The sequence below is a fragment of the Paroedura picta genome, chromosome 8, assembly GCF_049243985.1.
Source record: "Paroedura picta isolate Pp20150507F chromosome 8, Ppicta_v3.0, whole genome shotgun sequence".
In the NCBI taxonomy this organism is placed as follows: domain Eukaryota; kingdom Metazoa; phylum Chordata; class Lepidosauria; order Squamata; family Gekkonidae; genus Paroedura; species Paroedura picta.
Genome location: NC_135376.1, coordinates 80799353 through 80812855, shown reverse-complemented (window position 1 = coordinate 80812855; position 13503 = coordinate 80799353). Strand labels below are relative to the sequence as shown.

The following is a 13503-nucleotide window of genomic DNA, read 5'->3' as shown; positions in this document are numbered from 1 at the left end:
TAACCTGCTGTTCTTCTTTGGCAAGCCTATGTGCATTTGTAGTCCTTGAAGATTCATAGTGAGGATGTTGACCTCCTAAAACCATTGTAGCTACCCTGTGACACACTGTTTGTGTAGCATTCTCCCTGTTCTGTGGTGTTAGACAATGCTTGGCTTAAGGGACAGATGCAGATTGGTTCTTTTCTCCTTGAAGCTGTCATTGCCTTGAAAGTAAGCGTTCAGTGTGAACACATCTAGTTAGCCCAGCTGAGCCTGCTAGAATTGTTTCTGCAAACCTGGTAAACTATAGGACAGAATACTTCCAGAGGTCAAAACAGCAGGCATTAAATACATAACATGAATCTCCTAGGTGAGGTGTGTTCAAATAAACAGGGATTATAGAATCACTCTAGTGCATGAACAGAAACACCCTATTTTATGAACAGACATGCTATGTTCAATAGTCCAGTAATGAAGATAAATGTATTATAACTTGAAGGTGTATATCTCGTCACTTTGCCCGCTGTCTTCTGGCTTTTGCCCCTCCCCCCTTTTGCCCGCACAAGGGAAGGGGTCTTTATGCTATAAGTTTCCTTATTATTATGGCCCTTTTGTCTGACAACATACAGAGCATTGAAGATTAATTTCAGTCCATCAGTCAGAGGAAGCCATTTCATTGTCATGAGTAAGAATGATAGCAACTTTCCGTTTGCAGTCAACTAAATGGGTTGGGTTTATGTAAAGACTATGCTAATGTGTAATAGATTCTTGGACTGAAGTCAGATTGCAATAATTGGCAGCCTTGCTGTCCTAAGGGAGGAGGATACCCCCTGAGGGTTGAAATGTTTGTGAATTGCACAAGGGACACAAAGATGCCCATAAAGCACATAGAATCCAGGAGTCCTTTCTCATGGCAAGGGAGACTATACAAAAGTCCATTAAGGAGTTTGTCTTTTCTGTCTTGTGATAGAAAGTCCAAATGGTATCCTTCTCCTAGGGTGGCAGAATTATGAGATCAAATATTTTGACACGTTCCCACTTTATCGTGCCTCGCTTCTACTTGAGAAGCCACATCATTCTGGCTATGCTGAGGTGAACTCTTTCATGATTTAAAATCTAATTGCCTTGGACATTAAAATTTAGCAAACCCAGTTCATTCATTGTTTCTAAAGGAAATGTTGCGGCACAGACTGGTACTCTAGGAGTAGAGAATGCTTTGAACCATCAAAATAGGAAAGTATTGCTTTATGAAATTCAATTAACTAGGCATTAACATTTCAAATTGGTCATTCTTTGACGCATTGCAAGTGTAAACAGCACCTGACTGTATGAATGTTTGTAGGCCAAGTGTTCCAGATCATAGATTTCTAGGAAATACAAAATTTCGTCCTCATAGCCAGTGTTCTGGAAAGCCCTAGTTTATCTTTAAAACTACCAGCTTTGACTGGTTCTCCAGCCTTTCCTAGGCAGAAGAGATCTGGTCATCGTGGTGCATTACTTGGTTGCATCTAGATTAGGTTACTGCAATTTGCTGTCTGTGGAACTGCCATTGAAAAGTGTTCAGAAACTTCAGTGGGTATAGAGGGTTGCTGTTAGTATGGTGACCAGTCTTGGTCCACCTTCACTGGCTTCCAGTTTGTTTCCATGCACAATTCAAGGTACTGGTGTTGGTCTTCAAATGGCCTGTATGGTTTGCGAACAGCATGCTTGAAAGGATGGCCTAATCCCTTGTGAACCTGTTAAAGTTGTCTTTGGAGCCCTTCCTTCAGGAACCCATGCTTTCTGAGATTCAGTGGGTGTCAACCCAGTAGAGGACCTTCTAGGCCAAGGCACCATAACTCTGGAATCCTTCCCCAGGGAGATTCTGTTGCAGGTGAATACCTTTTTTTTTTGGCATTCCCTCAAGGGATGTTATTACATTATACCCTGGCGGATGCCATCATTTTTGTTTTCTTGATGTTGAGTTTCAAGCCAACTTTTGCATTCTCCTCGTTTGCTGGCAGGGGCTCATGGGAATTGTAGTCCATGGACATCTGGAGGACCACAGGTTGACTACCCCTGGTCAAGAGCATGTAGGAGATCAGCCAGAAAGGCCGTAGGATTATTAAGAAAATGGAAAGAAATTGGGAGCATTCTCTTAGGCAAATATAAACAATATATGGCCCGGACCATGATTATATAAGAACTTTTGTGACTTGAGGTTCCACCCTCACCCCAGCACCCTGGGTGAGTGATTTCCTTCCTGTTCAAAGTCTGTGATTTACTAGAAATCAGATTTATAGTCGAGTTGAAGTCGAAAGCAGGGTGTAGGTTCGGTTTCAAGTCCCAAGGATTGAATTTGTCTTCAGATTATATTGTATTGAAGGGGGTTGTGTTCATCCATATTAAATGAACTCTTAATCGCAGTGCTTTTGTATACATTGCTCTGAGTTCTTTCTGTGAGATAAATATCACACTGTTACTCTTAGGTGCACAAAAACCCGCTGGATACATTTGACTTAACCGACACAGCCGCTGTATCAAGATGCAACCGTTTCATTGATTTCTAGGTTGCTGGTTTCTAAGCAAATCTAAATGAGAGTCTTCTCATAAGCAATGGGAGCCTGAATTTAACATTGGGACAGACAACAGTTGTCCAGAGTAGAAACTTCAGAAACATCATGTGTGCAAAAATCCTTCCTGTGTGGCCCAATTAATGGGCACGGGCAAGTGATTAGAATGATGGACCACTGAATTAGTTGCTGAGCATGAGATTATCCCTGTTGTATTGCATAGCTTGAGCAATGCTATCCGCCCTCCGCCCCCCCCCCAACGTGTTCTAACAGTTTGGTAAGAGTCGTTACAAGAAACGGATGCAGCTCATTGCAAAGCTCAAATCCTGCTGATGCAGTTAGTCGCATTTTGATAGATCATTGACCCATCAGTAAGACTCTGACCACTTTGGAGATAAAAGGCAAGAGCTCGATTGGCCGCTCAGAGGAGAACATATTGAGAAACCGTCTAATAATTAACACAGGGAATGGGAAAGAGTTTTTGAGTTCTAGCCAGTTGCAAGTGTTATCTGTAGCGGTCTTTAACTCTTTTTGTGCCATGCAAACCAATTAAAATGCGTTGTTTCTGTGTGCCCAGAGAAATGCAGACCAATGGACCATAATGTTCTGTTGCTTCTTAATGTCAAGCTGCCTGTGCTGGATTCTCTTAATGTATTGAAATCGACTGGCTCTGAGCAGCTTGGCCCAGGCTAACCTTATGGTCAGACCTTGGAAGCTGAGCAGGGTTGCCCCTGATCAGTGGTTGGTGGGAGACCTCAGGATGTCCAGAGTCATTATGCAGCAAGAGGCAAGGTCACCATACGTCTGCCGCAACTTGACTGGCACTTTATACACACAGACACACACACACACACACACACACACACTAAAAGCAAATAAAAGGTCACAGTGGAATGTGTTTAGGGCTGTGTTCCTATGCATGAGCAAATAATGAAGGGTTGCTGCTTAAACAGACTCCTGATAAAAAATGTTTAAAATAATAAATCCTGCCTCTCTGTTTTTGTCAAAATAAGCCAGCTCTTGTGTTTTAACTTGGACAGGAACCTGATAATTTTTCAAGCCAATCGGTTTAGTTAAGTACTCTTGAATAAAGCCATCATTTCCATAATGCCTTTGAAAGGGTACTTCTCTAAATCCTGGGAGGAAGAGTGGGATTATTTATTTTAAAAATTGCATTCTCACAAGGTCCACTAAGGTGGCTAACAACTTAAAATATACATGAGAAAATCACATTTTAATACCATTAAAAACTATCAAAATACACATTACTAGATCATTGTAAAACATAGTTGAAAGGCATATAAAACATTAAAAGTCACTACAACATTCATAAGGAAGGCATTGATAAAACATTGATAATGAAGTATATTTGGGTATGTAGTAGGAATCACCCACCAAGATGTCCTCCTTAACCTCAGAGGAGAAGGATCCTTTTTAGTGAGTAACCAATGGTTGTTTAGTTTTCTATATCATATATCTATATCATTTATATATACTGTCTCAGAAGAGATGAATAGTTGTATAATAGTTGTAAATAATGTGAAAAGGATATGTGTTTTAAAAACCATTTGTATTGAATGGTAGATATTAATTTCTGGAAACAACTGCCCCATTCCTGGACTAACAGAAGTGTATCTGGGAAGTAAGGACATGAAATGGCCAACTGTGGGACCACGCCCTTTTAAGGCCTCACTACTCAGGCTGGGTGATCCATGGGAGAGTAATGCTTGGCATCTTGCTGACCACTTTATAGCTGCTCTCTAGCCCACAAACAGGGGATCAAGTAAGCCTCACCTGCCTTAGTCCTTAAGCAAAGTTCCACCATGCTGTCAGAGGCTGATGTGGTGCAGTGGGTCTAGCCCACTGGCTGTGACAATCGACTGTGAAAAATCACATAAGTAGGCTGGCTGTGGCCTCCCCCAGCCCTTTGTGGGTGGAGCTGCCCTCAACAATCAGTTAAGGGAACTCCTCTACGCATTCACCATTTTGGTGCTGGCTCATAGTGCTGATTGTTGGACCAAAAAGGACAAGCTGGATTCTCCTGCTGCTGAAGCAGGGAAACCAACAGAATAGGAGGATAATGCCAAGAAATCCATTTCCAGTGTGAGGCTCCCAGACTCTGCAGAATGAGGTACTGGAGGGCACTGTTGATGTTCAGAGGTCCTCCCAGTGCTTCTACGCCTTACAGTTATGCTGTTTGATAGACATGGTGTTTGTTTACCGTTCCTCCTATTAATGAAACACAGTTTTAAGAGGAATTGCAGACTTGTTAAAAACTCTCCTCTCTGGGCGTTGGAGAAATCATTACATTTGGGCAACTGTCAAACCCTGCTTGTATTCAGGAAGAATTCTGCCTCATTAAGCTGACACTATGCATCCATGCCAAGATTGCGTAGGCTAAGCTAAGAGAGGAGACCGAACATCTGTCAGCAGCCACTTGGAATGCTGCCATGGCTGGAGGTTGTTCCCACTCCAGAAATGGCCTCCAAGTTTGCCAAAAAAATATCCTTCTCTCACCACAACACCCTCACCCCACCTTAGTACCTGAGCTGAAAATAGAAGGTCCGTGTTTCTTTCTCCCTCTCTTTTAAATGTTGGATTTTTAGGATTTTGGCAGTGTAGACAAGAAGTACTCCCTTTATTTAGGTAGGTGGTTTTCTAACTTGGCCTTTTGTAAGAAACTGCTATAGTCCATCATGGAAAGCAAAGCCTGTTTTTTTGCTGAAAGAAACCGTGAACTTAAGTGGTTGGGTGAATCTATGTGTGCAACAATATTTTTGTTAAAAGAAGGATTAAAAAAAAAGCAGAGGATGATGTGCGAGTTCCACAGTAAAGACAACTTTAGATTTGTTTTAACAGGTGAACTCTCCTTACCTCCAGTGGAATCCATTCAAATCTGTGAGCTATTTAAGCAAACATTAGGAAAAAGCATTATCTATTTTAAGTTTACAAAATAACACCTTACTGTGTAATTCCTACATTTTGTGGTCTTTTGACTTGACCCATAACTCATGTACAAGTTTGTCCAGTGAGGATCCATTATGTGGTTCTTTCCCCCCACCCCCCTCTTTTTTGTTTTCTAGCCAATCATGTATTATGAATTTGATCTGCAGGGAGTTCAACATGATTTGTTTGAGCTTCTACAGGGCATTTGGCATATCTCATAAGAGAGCCTGACACATAAAGTTAACAATAAAAAATGTGCAGACCTTGAATGGGTCACCAGCTGTCAAGATGACCCACAATAAAAGCTGATGGTAATTGAATAGAATTTGAGGACAGCAAATTGGGTAAAAAGTAGCAGGTCACATCAAGATTTATTGGGGGACTGAGACTTTACGCTTTACTTGACGTAAAGGAGGGACAAACTGAGTAGATCAGCTGATTATATACAGAACATGTATTCAAAGAAGACTTGGAAAGATGGAAATGAATTAAAAGAAGAAGAATTGGTTTTTATACCCTGCTTTTCACTACCTGAAAGTATCTCAAAGTGGCTTACAATCGCCTTCCCTTCTACCCACAACAGGATACCCTGTGATGCTGAGAGAGTTCTGAGAGTTCTGCTTTGTAAGAACAGTTCTAACAAGACCCAGTTACCCAGCTGGCTGCATGTGGAGTAGTTGGGAATAAAAACCAGCTCTCCAGACTAGAAGTCACTGCACTTAACCACTACTTCAAGTTGGGCAAAATTAATTTTGTTTTGATATTTCTTGCTGGTTTTGAATGAATGAAAAGGGGAAGCTCATACTCTGAAACAATTGGTAAGAATTCATTTTATTCCTTTTGAACACTCCCTTGTTTAAGATTTAAACTGTCTGGTTGTTATAACAACATAGTTCAAACAAAAAGTGACATGGGTAAGCATAAGGAATTGTTGGGGTTATTCTGCATACTGCACGCTAGTCTGGCTGAATCTTCACAGTTTATGGGTTAGGTTGTATGAAGATGGACTGTGTTGGTGGTTGAAGTTGCAAGCAGAGAATAACAGCAGGGAAGGAGGGTGTGAAAAGTGTTCTGCAGGACCATGGAGAGCTCTATGAATGGAGAAGTTGCTCTGACTAGGCTGTAACTTAGTTTAAACCTATGGTCTCTAGATCACTTCTAGAATCTCTCAAAACTATAGTAAATTAGCAATGTACACACATACTGGTGGGTAGATGTGGTTTCCATGTCCTATGTCTAATTCTCAATGTCTTTTGGCTTTCAAGGGAAAAATTAAAAAGCACTCTTTCCAAATAGAGCAAGGAGCTGAGGTACGACTTGAATAACAGGAGACTGTCTACATTCTGCCCTTCCTCTGAAGTCTCAGCATTTGCATTGGCAGCTCTAAGGAACTTCTCTAGTTCTGTTTTTATATATCTTCTTTTTAGTTGCATTCTGTCCTTGAAGCCACCCATCAATATGTGTGCCTTTATGTTCCACTCGCAAGATTTTGTGCACTACTGTAGCCCATATGTCATGACTAATCAGTTCTAATCAGGCCTGCAGAGATGGAGAACTCCTTAAGGCAGGGGTCCTCAAACTATGGCCCACGGGCCACATGCGACCCGTAGAGGATTTTTATCTGGCCGCTGGGTCTTTTTGTGCCACTGCCTGTCTTGCTTAGCAGCTGACTTGTCCCGGGCACGCAGTGCACATGTGTAGAATTTGTACCACGTTCTCTGATTCTCCTCATTTATCTCTGTTTCTCGACTCTCGCAGTACACAGGCGTCAGGGTGAGCCAGGACCCATGGAGCCTATATAAGGCACCATGTGTGTGCGTCCCAGGCATCTTGCCCAGGATGCCATGGAGAGCAGCTTGCTCTATGTGGCGGCAGAGGTTAGGTAGGAAGCCATTCCCTCACCACCCCACCTGGGCCTGACTGTGGGCCTGATTGATGGCCCACCGGGTGGGGGGCTGGAGCCGGAGGCTCCCACAGAGCGGCAGCCTCGCAGATGGTGGAGTTCACAGCGCTTGTGCCCCACTCCTCCCTCTTTCAGGCAGTGCTCATGCGTTGCGCCTGGCCAAGTTGGCTCTTTTGGAGAAGCGGGCTCATGGCAGCTGGTAGCAGGCGAGTGTTGGTGCATTCCAGCCAGGGCCAACCGTCAGGAAAGCGACTGGCTTGGCTCCGCAGAGCTGAGACTCAGAGTTTCTCCCCCCACCCCCACCCGAGAGGGTCAATCGACATAAAGTAGTAAGTGCAGAAATGGGCCTTCTGCCCTCTCCTTTTCTTCCAACTGTGCAGAGGGAAGGGATTCAAGGCTGAGGTGGTCCTCTTGGTGGGAGAAGAGCAGAGCTTTGCCCTTTGAGCTAGTCAGCTTATGGGTTTTTGCCACCCCACCCCCATTCGTACAACAGGCTTTCAAGCTCAATGGGTGCTGGCTCTGGACCGTAGAACACCTCAGGACAGGCAGGCTTGGCAGCCAGGAGAGGGTGAGTTGGGAGGTGGCCCTTCTTGGGCAGCAGTTGGGAGGGCAGCTGGCTTGGATCCATGAAAATTAGGCTCTTGGAAATCTCCCCCGCCTGCTTCTGGGGACATTGAGGGGCTGCTGTGGAGGTGGGCTGGACCCCCCCCCCTTGCTTCATATATGCATGGGGAAGGGGATTGGAAACTTGGCACAGCTGCTAAGAGCGGGATCCAGCAGCCATTGGGCACCTCCCTCTTTCTTTTCTTTTCTTTTTTTTCTGGATTCTTTTGGGCAAATGTTGGATGCAGGGGAGCTGGACACCCCCCCCCCCCAGCTTCTCAAGAGCCAGGACATTCAATATGGGGAGCAGGGATAAGCATTTTGGGAGGGCAGCTGCATTAGCTCTTGCAGGCATGCTTTCCAAAGGCTTCTCTTGAGCCAGGATGTTGGGGTGATCAGGTGGCCCGACAGCTACATGGCGAGCTGGAGGTCTCTCCCTGCTCTTCTACACGTGCAGCTGGCTGGATCACCTTTGCTTTCCATAGAACTGCAAGTTGTTCCTCTACAGTACTATCGGGGCTCTCTCAGCCTCACCTACCTTGCAGGTTGCCTGTTGTGGGGAGAGGAAAGGGAAGGCAATTGGAAGCTGCTTTGAGACCCGTTCTGGTAGAGAAAAGCAGCATATAAGAACCAATTCCTCTGCAATAGCTTTTAGCATTCAGAGCAGTAGGCAAGTCCATGACAGGACTAATCATTGTAGGCAGATCTCCCAGATTTAGCTCACTGCCTGACTGTGTAGCAGCCAGTGCATTGGGGGTGGAGGAGCTCACATTTTGTCAGAGCGGGCAAGTTGAGCTGGCACTGGGATAGTAGACACATAGCTCCTCTGGAGCATAGAGCTGGAATTTGTTCATAGTTTTTTTTTTAAAACTATAGTCCGGCCCTCCAACAGTCTGAGGGACAGTGAACTGGCCCCTGAAGACCCCTGCCTTAAGGTATCATCTGTGGAATGCATGTTTTTGTTTGACAAGGTGAACATTGACTCAGAAGCTTATACCCTGGAAAATGTTGTTGGTCTTTATGGTACTACTGGACTTGAATTTTGTTGTGGTAGCCTGTGATCCTTCACAATAGCTGACATTCCTAAATCTCTTCTTTAGCTAACTTTGTTAAGAAATGTGACACATTTAGTGACTGTACCTGATTGTGGTGTAATGTGACATCTGAAGCATGTGTTCTTGTCAGAGTCTTTAAAAGGCTTGTTTAGTGAGGTAGCCTGGTCTCATCAACTTTCAGAAGCTAAAAAGGGTCAGTCTTCGTCACTATTGGAATGAGAGATCTCCAAGGAATACTAGGGTTGTGATGCAATGGCAAACCACCTCTGAACATCTCTTGCCTTGAAAACCCTATCCGGTTATTCTTTGCATCTGTGACAATGGGGAAAAAGTGAGGTATATATAAAGGACCTACAACCATTGTTGTATTAATTGTTGCATTCTCATGAGCAAGAGCTTCTGTTTTATGTGTAGGACCTGAGCAAATTATTGACTCTTGCCTTTTTTGAACTCTACAACTCAAAGGTAACGAATTCCATTTTGTTTAGGTCAGTGTTTAAAATTTCATCATATCTTTTGTTAAACACTGCACAACCTTTAATCCTTGCTTTGGCACTGAAGTTTCCAGCAGTTTCTCATCTTTCACTGTTACCTTGACTGATCTTTCTTTCATGATCCACCTCTATCTCACAAATTTTATAGTTGGGCAAGGCTGAGCGGGGTTCTCCTTCTCTGTTAGCACCTCTCTATTCACAGTCCTTTTACTTTACCTTGTCATTCCATCTCTTTATTTCACTGTTGGTTTGTTCATAAATGCATTTAGGTTTTAATTTTTTATCAGGAGCATTCATTGTGTGTCTGTTATGTGCTCTCTGTTTTTGAGTTGGAGTCATCTTCACTCGTCATGAAGCAATGTGGTGGAACATATGAGAATGCTCTGATCAAAGTATAATTAATGGATCTTGTGAGCCTAAAGGAAGAGCCTCCATCCTGGCCCTCAGCATGAGCTCCTTGTCCGACTTAATCAGAGATCACTAAACCCCTCAAGGGTTAGTCCTTTTTGATATATACTCTTAAAGGGGCTAACAGCATTCTACCAAATTGCTTTTCAAGGGATTGCTGAGGAGAAAATGCCCACCAGCATCTGGCTCCTGTTGGCTAATTCCTGTTGACTAAACTCTCTCTCATACACCCTATTCCATAATATTCTCTCCATTGCCCTTTCTCTCTCTGATATATGCTTCATCTCCATTTACGTTGGCAATGACTGGTGGGATCTGCTATTTCCTTTCATCACCATTAGACTTTTAAAGCTTCAGTGGGAAAGTTAAGGGATATACTAAATTCTCTCTTCTGTAGAAATCAGCACTAGAAGTCGTAGCTCCAGCTACATCATGCCGCACCTTTGCCCCGTTCATTCCTTAGAGTCGTCGAAGGAATGTCGAAATAAATGCCTCAACATTCACTTCTTACCTGCTTTGCTGAAAGGGTTGGGCGACCTCTAATGGAAAGCTCAGAATTAGAAGTCTGTAATAACACTAAGGAAAGGATTTTAAAATTATTACTGGATTCTGGAATTATTGCTGCAGCTTGCTTTGAATTCGTCTTGTGGTGCAGCTACATTTAAATAAGCAATTACATTATTCAGTGTTTGTGTTTTTTTAATTTTTTGTAGCTGGATCCGGCATGTGTCATTCCTACCCAGAGATGTTGGACCCCTGATTTCAATTAATGGCTTTTCAAGGATTTTTTAAATATTCAATTTGTTTTTTGCCTTCATTTCCAAAACCATCTGATGTGAGCAAGAATTCATTTTGCACTTCGTAGTAGAATCAAGATTTGTACAACAGCATAATCATTTGGAAAATATCATCAGTGATTTTCTTGGTACTTTTTTTGCTTCTTTATTTAATAAAACTGAAGATTTTGTTCTTCATCAATATCAAATGCAGCTTATTTTTCAAGCCAAGTAAATAGAGGTCCTATAATAGATTAATATTTCCTTTACATGGCAAAGGACAATGAATTTCTAAAGGCTGTTCATCTTCAAAGAAACTTTTTAAACCAGCTGTAGCTCTTTTCCTTACTATTCTAGATTTACAAGTCAACACACAGCATGTAGAAGACATGAAATTTCACATGACTTTCAACATAAAAATGCAAGTGAACATTTTGTAATAATTTTCTTAGCAATAATACTTATCAGATTGTACCACCCTATGAATTCTTTTGCAGACTAATCTATTTGATGCTGAAAAATATCTGAAAATGATTTTTACCTCTTATTTGATTCCTACAATAGACCTTAAACTAGTGAACTCATCCCCAAGTTGACTGTGCATCATTTTGTTGCCTTGGCTACTTTAGGAAATCATCACATATGAATTATTTGAGATGAGAATACTTAAATAATAGAACAATGAAAATGTAATTCTGCATGTAAAAAGATGAATTGTATTTATTACATAAAGCAATATTTTTTCATAATCAAATATCCCAAAGAAAAACATGGCTGGAGCATCTCAAATCTATATTTTCTTTGGCGCACCTACCCTTTCAACTTCACCAAAGGCAGCTGATGAAGAGAATTTTTTATCTACCACTGCTGAACCATGGAGAAAGCTCCATCTTTCATTTACAAAAGACAACTTTGACCTTTGCACTAAAAAATGCAAAGATCCTAAGGGTACAGGGTATCATACAACCAGTGATGGAACATCAGCATCCTACACTAAAAGTGATTTTACAGCCAACTTTGAGAAGAAATGTGGGCTGGTTGATAGATTTTTAATGGACCATGTGATCAATGGTAGGAGCAATGAAACTAAAGAAAATAGTGAGTCATCTGGCAATTTATCTCATGTCAATGAAGATGGAAATACAGACAACCATTCAAAGCATCTTAGGCATCAGCAGTTTCCTAGTGATGGAAATACAGATGAGCAACCTGTCAAACTTTTGGAAAAGGCTGAAGGAGATACCATGATACATAACCACCTTGGCATTTCTCCTGTTATTTCTGGACCCCAAAACATTAGCAGAAGTGTGACATCTGTGTTACAAGGTGATAAGCTATCACACTTCCAGTGTGACCATGACAAGCCGCACGAGATATGTTGCACTGACATCACAAATGAATCTAAGAAACTTCTAGATCTGAATTCAAGGCTTGCCTTATCAGCAGACACTGAATTTCGTAGTATTCTGACCTCAAGTCAAGTTGCTCTCCTTTCAAGAAGGCCTGCTGCAGGACACAAGGAACTGGAAGATGAATTTACAAAGGTTAAGGGAATGGAAATGGGTGGCTCTTGTATGGAGACTGGAGAAGCTCTAGCTCCATCAGTTCAGTTAAATGAGAAATCTGGCACACATTCTAATGTGGGTGAGAGAAATCTCCATCCAGACAATGAAAGCTCTCCTGAACTCTTCACTCCTGATAGCACTTCAAAAGACAGCAGGCTGACCTATTTTACAAGAGAAACTAACTTTCAGAAAAATGTGATTGTGTCTACTGGCCTCTTGCATTCTGCCAGTGATGGTACTAATGACGAGATACACATTCAGCCATGGAAGAGTGGGATCCTGTGTTCTCAAGTGGACAACTCCCCAAAAGGATCCTCTAAAAGATCTCGAGCATTGGAAGACGTATTACCTGCAGCTAACTTTGCAATTGCAGGCCAGCAACTATCAAAGAAAACTAAGCTGGCTTACTCTTCAGCTTGGCCTGTTCTACCAAGAGAGCACCTGAAAATACCATCACTGAAGAAACTTCAGAAGCATCCATCGTTACTTAAAGACTGTGCCTGCAAAGGCCAAAAGTACAATGTCCTAGTCACAGTGCTACATCCTTGTCATATCAAGGAAATACAAATGAAGTCAGGGACTAAATTGTCCCCTAAAGTCCCATTAGCGACTATCGTCGTGTTTGATCAGTCGGAAATCCAACGGAAGGTGGTCTTGTGGAGAGCAGCAGCGTTCTGGTCACTTACGGTATTTCCTGGAGATATCATTATGCTCACAGGTGAGGAGACTTTGTTCCCTTGGGGGTATATTTATTTGCCAAACTGTGTTATTCTCCTCCACAAGTACTGCACTTTAGACCTTCAGCAAGGCACCGTTGTTTGAAGAAAATCAAGTCACAGCTTTTGAGAAAACTGAGTATGAGTCACAGATGTTTGCTTTGGGAATTTGACAGTCCACATGGAGTATCCCTGCAGATGCAGTTGAGATGAGAACACAAAGGCTTGACCCAGCATTGCCATACTGGCTCTGGACACTTCTTATTGGTAAAGTCACATGAGCCAAACATTGCATTGTGTTGCCACCAGGAAATGGTGTCTTCCAGTTGCTGTTTCAGCTTATATGCAGCATCTTCCATGGCACTGTTCCACATGACAGATTTCAGAGATGATGCTTTGGCCCATATGTCTCCTGGGCCAAGGTCTAAATTCCTCCCCCTGGAGAATCCTGAGCTTCAGCAATAGTGCAGCTATCTATCACCCTCTCTTGAGCGTTTGCATATAGT

The 13503-nt window shown here is 42.5% G+C and overlaps 1 protein-coding gene across 4 annotated transcripts in view; it reads left to right on the top strand.

Moving 5' to 3' along the window:
* Positions 1-13503, top strand: part of SHLD2 (shieldin complex subunit 2) — a 40735-nt gene that overhangs the window by 9122 nt on the left and 18110 nt on the right. For 2 of the 4 annotated variants that reach the window (XM_077350585.1, XM_077350582.1), the window contains exon 2: positions 10654-12999. In XM_077350585.1, the coding sequence (XP_077206700.1) occupies positions 11487-12999 (1513 nt within the window). In that variant the 5' untranslated portion in view covers positions 10654-11486. Of the gene's footprint in view, positions 1-5494; positions 6296-9876; positions 10028-10653; positions 13000-13503 lie in introns of those variants that run through there. The other 2 variants (XM_077350584.1, XM_077350583.1) reach the window with 2 other exon arrangements.